The 7,260-nt window shown below is 46.2% G+C and overlaps 1 protein-coding gene across 1 annotated transcript in view; it reads left to right on the forward strand.

Moving 5' to 3' along the window:
- Positions 1-3,638, forward strand: part of TMEM97 (transmembrane protein 97) — an 11,114-nt gene extending 7,476 nt beyond the window's left edge. The window contains exon 3 of the mRNA XM_015421932.1: positions 2,712-3,638. Within this exon, the coding sequence (XP_015277418.1) occupies positions 2,712-2,962 (251 nt within the window). The 3' untranslated portion in view covers positions 2,963-3,638. The remainder of the gene's footprint in view (positions 1-2,711) is intronic.
- Positions 3,639-7,260: the final 3,622 nt, after the last annotated feature.

The following is a 7,260-nucleotide window of genomic DNA, read 5'->3' on the forward strand; positions in this document are numbered from 1 at the left end:
CGAACTGAATTCCGGTTCTGCCTGTAGGTACGCAGGAACGCTCTTGCTCTTTGGCTCGCGTTGACGTCCTCAAATCTAGTCCGGAGCGCCCACATGAATGCTCGTAAATTGAATAGTTCCGGACCGCGGTCATTGTGTCCCTTTATCATCTCTGCCCTAACTACTTGTACCCAGTTCTAACAATATGTTGGATCCCCAAGCATCGAGAATAAATCCACGTTTCAAAGAAAGTAAAGTTTATTTCAAAGCATTGGAAAGATACTCAAACACGTTCCTTGTTAGAACTGGGTACAAGCAGTTAGGGCAGAGATGATAAAGGGATTCAAGTTAGATACATAACCAATGGATAACGTTCCCGCCGGCGGGCAGGAGAAAACGGTTGCTTGCTCAGGTCCTGGGAACCAGGCGAACAGTAGACATAACACAGGTGCAGTTCTCAGGCTAGATAAGTAACAAGCTAGCAGCGAAGCATACTCTCCCCCTCACATCCTCCAGTTGTTTTACTTTGGCATTACAGCAGGAAAACACATAGGCCAGCTGGCAGGGACAGGGATCACATATGTACAATCAAAAGTCACACAGAACACCATGGCAGCTTGCTGACAATTACATAATAGCTTAACATAAGGAAGAAGGGGGAAAGGCAAAGTGTATTTGCAGTAATAAACACAAGTAAAAAGATACGTTTTATGTCTAAGATTTGTTCTAGTACGTAATAAAAATTGCCCAGCCTTCATAAAGCTTATCTGTACATTGTACATTACCTCTTTGCATCCATTGGTAGTATGTTAATTTAGTTAAAACCACATTTAATGTTTTACTTACCTCATTGGGGAGGGCCCTGGACAGTGTGCAGCCCTGTTCTTCTCTGCCTCTCAGAGAGGCGAGGCGCAGAGTGACTGTCCTGAGGTCACCCAGCAAGCTGCCGCGGGTCTTCCAGATCCTAGTCTGACACTTTTCTACGACATCCCACCAGGACCAGATGGAAGCTGCGCTCTCACCAGCAAAGCCTGTACTTTGCATATGGAAGGTCCCAGGGTCAGTCCCCACATGGCGAGTCAGTGGGCCAGGTAGTAGATGCCCACCACCCAGACATTTATTTATTTATTCATTCATTCAACAACCATACCATTACGATTTAAAAGATTTGCCAGTACTTACATTAGAAATATTTCTCTTTTGCTCACTTATTTGAGGCACCTTTTTAACCAGTTAAGACAGGGGTTTCAAACATGCAGGCTGAATCTGGCCCATGCAGGGCTCAAATCCGGCCCCCAAGCAACTTCCTTCTCCTGCTTCCTTTCCAGGGCTGCTGCTGCTGCAGCTGCACTGTAGCTTTTCCCCCAGCTCCCTCAGTGGCTTTTTGTTTCCTGTTTCCTGCCTCACCTCCTTCCCCCCCCCCTCATTCTCTGTCTCTCTCTCTCTCACACACACACAGAGCTCTGTGGCTGCTTTGTGCGGGAGAGATATGAAGACAAGCATTTCTCTGTCTCTCTCTCTCTCTCTCTCACACACACACACAAGTTTCTGCTTCCTTCTCTAGGGCTGCTCCTTCTCTTTTGGGAAGGAAGACAGGGGGAGGAAAAAGAGAGAGAAAACAAAGTTGGAGTCCTATGGCAGGTTTAAGACCAACTACGTTTTATTCCAGGTATAAGCTTTTGTGTGTAAGCACACTTGTTTGGAGGGAAGGAGGGTAGATTCTTCTGACAAGCACAAGGTACACTGAGGATATTTTGGTTTATTTTGAAAAGTTGTTTTTTTAAAAAAGAGATTGGATTTCTCTTTTTCTATCTGGATTTATTTTCTTTCAAAAAGACCCTGAATAGGAATTAGAACACTTGGATTGATCATATCTTGGAGAGAGAAGTGATTTCAGGTGCCAAATGATAATAGCACACATTGGTAGTGAGACAGGAAAACTAGCTCTCAGTTCAGTCCAGGAGGATGCATTGTCTAGACCTTCATTATCAATTGCAATTCAGCAGTCTCCCTTTCTAATCTCCCTTTGAAATTCCTTTGTAAGAGCACTGCTACTCTCAGCTCAGCGACTGAATGTTGTGGTTTCTAATGTCAGACTTATGTACGTTTATTCTTTGCATCCTCCTGGATGGAATTGAGACCTAGGTTTCATGTCTCATTACAAACACTCGTATCTCCACACCTACTTCCCCTCTGCATATCACACCTAATCCAACCAAGCCTGCTATTGTCATTCACCTGCTATTGCCATCTGACACCTGAAATCACCTTTATACAGTTTATATCTCCGGTACCTCGTGTTACATTTTATGACACGTGTGGCCCAGCCCATCAAAGTGACACTTATGTCAGATCCGGTCTGCATAACAAATGAGTTTGACACTTCTGAGTTAAAAGATCTTTAAACAACTGACTAAACAATACAGCCCCAAGAATTTATGAAGGTCCTTATATCTCCCTCATCTCTGGAAGCAAATTTGGGAAAGGTCTGTCTCTGCTGGAGAGCAGCTGTGGGGTGCAGTTCTGAGCTGCACAAGGTGAGGCCCCGGGTTCAGGTTGTGTAAACGCCTGGTGATTTCAGAGACGTGAATCCAAGTGGCAGGATCTGGGCTTCCTCCAAAGTGTTTTCATTCTGAAGAAGTAAGTGCACGTTTGGAAGAGGCCAGTTCCTTCCCTACCGGTGACATTTGGAACTCAGAGAATAGACTGGAAATCTTTCTTTTTAAACCCAGGTAACTGCAAGTGGATTCGAACCCCTGCCATCGTCTATGCGACACATGTGGCTACGACACTGGTGCCCCTGCTGGCACACTTTTTGTTCCACGACTTTCCAGACTCCAAGCCCGCAGGACCACAGACGTGGCACGAGCGCCTCTGGCTCTTAGCTGTTTACAGCCCGTATTTGCTGATCCCACTCCTGCTTCTTGTGACCATGTTGCTCCATCCCTTGTATAGCTCAGGAGGAAAACGGAAGACAACGTAAACGGTGGGCCCTTTAATCAGAGAGGAAGAGCCGCTGGTCTGGAAAATTGGCAGCGTTGATTAGCTGCCCCAGTTTTTACAGAAATAAATTATATGGCTGGAGATGCTGGATACGGTGGTCTTAAAATGAGATTTGAAGAACCTGTTCAGAAAGTTACTTTAAAAGGGGAAAAACCCATCAGTCTAATAATTTCATCTGCTGTGTCTAAGGATTAAGTAGGCAATGATGGGAATATTCAGATTTTATAAGCTGTGGTCCTTTCAGATGTGATCCTCTGGTAAGTTGCTTGTCTCCCCCTCCCCCCACGAACAGAAGTTGAACAGCCGCCCCCTCCCCCAATAAGATCAATGTCTAGCATAGAGAACTATTTTAGGTCTGATCTACATGTTCAACACAATGAAGTGGTACAATTTTGCTTTTTATATAATTTTTAAAAATTCTCACCCGAGTCCAAAATGCCTTGCGAGTAGAAAACCTGTTACTTGTTGAGCTACTTTTCTGCTCCCTGCAAGTAGGATCCGTCTCAGGAGCCACTCTGCCACATGCAGGGAGTTGGTCTTGTACTGTGCTCATAGGATGGGGCAGTGGATGGTTAGTGGAGGTTTGACATTTAATAATGGTGTATACGCATACCCTCCAATACACATTTGTAAGACCTTTTAAAATTATTAAATACTACTGAAATCTGTCTTGTGTTCACTTACTCGACAGTTGCCTGGTTCCACCGAAAGGACGTTATGGTGGTCTCTTGTTTCCCAATTGTTTTAAAACAGTTTACTGAGGTTTGGATCGTGGGGCTGGCTTCTGTTTGTGCCCCTCTTTATCTGTTGCAGAGAGGGTCGTCTGCCTCCCAGCACTCTTCTTTGGCACTTCCGAGTTTTCAGCCCATTTTAAAATGGTTTGCTTGCATGACTGGAAATTCCCATCTCCAGAACAACATGCAGTAGAAGACCGTCAAATCTCATCTTTATGAACTCACACTAACAAGTTCACCAAAATAACCCCAAAGCAAATATTAGGAGAAGAATTTTTGAAGTCTCTTATGAATCGCTCTCCCACCCAGGAGCTCAGAGCAGCTGAGCCAGGATTCCAGCAGTCTGCTTTGCAGGGGGCTTCCAGAGCCTCAAGGTAACCAGCCCAGACGGAGAAAACAACAAAGAGCCAGTATAAGAACCTGTTCGCATAACTGAAAATACACAAATCAGAGTTGCTGATACTTGGCATGCAGGTCAATAATCCATAACGTTTCTGCAGCCCAAACACTGGTGGTGGTGAGTCCCTTGTTAGGATACATACAAGATGTGTGCTTGATTTGCAACTGGATTACTGACAGCTGTTCACCCCCATCTTTTCCGTATGAAGCGCTTTTGTTACACACAAATCTTTGCATTCTCTTCCCATCCTGGCTGTTCTAGCATCCCACATACTCCTCCAATATTGCTCTTATTTTTAAACAGCCACATTTAGTTCTGTCCTGAGTCATTTGGCAGGCCCCACCAGAAGGGGGGAGTTCCTCCTTTCCCTCTTGCAGACACATAAATGGTCACACCCAAAGAAAACCAACCCTCCTTCAGTCTGCAGTTCGATACACGCATGATTGAGAGTCAACCCTATTGGCTATTCTGGACTTGTTTAAACATGCACAGGATTGCAACATCGGTAGAAGAAAGGCACTCTGCACATGCTCTCAGCCATTTTGTTACCAGAGATTCTGAATCAACTGCCTCCCGGAACTCTTTTCTGGGACCAGCCACCCTTTGTCTGGTTTGGCTGGCTGGGGAAGGAACAGTCTTGCCGCGTGGCCAAGGGCCTGCTTTGTGTTACTGGACGTCACAGAGCATGAGTTCTTGCGCAAGGGTCCAGGGGGAGCAGTGCCATATTCTCCTGTGTCTCCTAAACCTGACTCTTCCAGCGTGTCTGTTGGGTAGTGGGTTTTCGGGAAGGGGGAGAGGGCATGTGTCAGGACTAGGTATGCCTATGGTGGAAGAAAAAGGAGGGTTGCATAATGTTGAAACATTTTTGGTAGCCCTGCATAGAGATGTAAAATTTCCAGAAATTTTGAAGCTCGGAAAAAAACCCAGGAAAAAACTGAAATTTTCGGAAAAATTGAAAAAAAAAATGCTACATCAGCATTTCTTTTGTCTTTTCTAGATTGAAAGTCATTCTGTTACTTTAGGAACATAAAATATGACTGTGGACATTTTTACTTGGCATGAAATTATCACAACTAGCATATTAAAAATATAGTGCATCCAAACAGTTATTACAAACAGAATACCCACCCACATGCAAAAACAAAACTGAAACCTTTTTATTTTCTTCAGACAATAGCACCTCCTAAAGGAAGAAATGCATCTTGTTCTTGCATTGGAGAGTTCAGTTTGTAACCTAGGAGTTGCTTGTCCTCAGTGCACAGAAATTAGATCAATCGGATACCATATATATATATATTTTAGAAATGATTTGGAAAATATTTGAACACCTTGTCTTAAAATATTTTATTCAATATGTTAAAATAAAACGTTCCATAATCAAATTTTTCTTTTATTTTTTTCAATTTTTGGGGGAAAAACCCCCAGAAAAAACCAAGGTTCCCCCCCCTAATTTTTCCGTTTTCCCCCCAGGCCTTCACATCTCTAGCCCTGCAAGGGACATAAGCAGAACTTGTGGGCTCTGCCCCTCCAGCCCCCTGGGGAACCAGCTGTGCTTCATACCCCAGGCCACCCCTGGAGAGGGGGAAGAGCAGGACAGTTGGCAGGTTGTCTCAGCTGAGCGTGCCTCTGAGCATGGGAGGTCCTCAGGGAAGGAAGTCTGTTGCCTGCCTTTGGCCTTTCCCCCAAACTGGCAAAAGCTTCTGAACTTTGTAACTGTTGCTATTCAAATGACGTGTTTCTGAAACGTGGCTCGACACATCCCAGGTTGCCATGGTGCCAGCACTTCTCCCGTGTCACCTAGCATTCCCACGAAGGGTTTTTGTGTGTGCGTACACCCGTGGTGACTATCAGCAATTCTCAGCCCCCTCTGACAGCCCAAAAGGCCATGTTTAGGAACATGGGACTTGCTTGGCCAAAAGCCGTGTGTAATGGGGCTGTAAAGAGGAGAATGGACTGAAATTGAGCAGAAATGCTGACTGGATCCAACCCAAAGCTTATTCATCGCTTCAGCACCGAATGGCTGGTTGTACGGCATAAAATGCCTATTTTTGTCACTGCTTGATTATATGTAAGCTTAACTTTACACCATTCAGTGGTGAAGATTCTCTTAACCAGTTGGTTTCTAGAGTGAATGCCATAGTCAGTGGTTAGCTTTTTGTTGTGGTGATGGACACTCAGAATAAACCCTATTTTTATTTATATACTTTTAGAATCAATAACAATGAGTAACTGGTTAATCTGGGATTAGGTTTTGTGGAAGCAATACTTAGGCCCCAGTCACACGGGAGGTTTTAGGCCGGAAGAGGGACGGATTGGGGGGCGCAGCAAATGGGCGCGAGTACACAGCAACATCTGGGAATCGGCGTGCACCCGTCCCCGATCCGTCCCTTCTGGCCTAAAACCCACTGCAAACCCCCCCCCCCCAAACACCAAGTAAAAGGTAGCACCAACCTGGAACGGCGCAGCAAGTGCGGCCGTGAGATCGCCGGCGCGCCCGTCTGCAGGAGCAATCGAGGCTCCCGGCCGAACTGTGCACACGCACACATGCGCAGTTCAGCTGCCTCGCTCTCCCTGCAGTGGCTTCCCCCCGGCATCTGATCGTGCCGGGGAGCAACTGCGCAGCGGCTCAGGGGATCTATCTGATCCCGCCGCCACGTGTCTCTTTTGGTGCAGCTTTAAAAAGCCGCACTTCGGCCGTTCTAAGCTGTCTCAGAGCAGCTTACAAACTCCTTTCCCTTCCACTCCCCACAACAGACACCCTGTGAGGTGGGTGGGGCTGAGAGAGCTCCGACAGAAACGGCTCTTTTTCAAGAACTTAGAACATTTGGTCAGTAAAACACGAACCCTGAAGACTGAAAAACAAGTCTGGCTGTGAAATGTTTGGGCTGGCTCTTGGAGCCCAAGAAACTTGTCAAGGCCTGCCCTAGAGCACCCTCAGGTACGTGGCCGTCACAGTTTATTTAAGTTGAACTCCAGTGCTTCCCTACAGACCCATGTCCCCCAGGATGGCATCTGCAGGCACCCGCCAGTGGGATCCCCGGTGTGTGTTTGTTTTGACAAAGCCGCGAGGGGCCGTGGCTCAGTGGAAGAACAACTGCTTGGCATGCAGAAGGTCCCTGGCGCAATCCCTGGCTGGCAGCATCT

This window comes from Gekko japonicus, unplaced genomic scaffold, assembly GCF_001447785.1.
Source record: "Gekko japonicus isolate JY-2015 unplaced genomic scaffold, Gekko_japonicus_V1.1 scaffold43, whole genome shotgun sequence".
Taxonomy (NCBI): Eukaryota; Metazoa; Chordata; class Lepidosauria; order Squamata; family Gekkonidae; genus Gekko; species Gekko japonicus.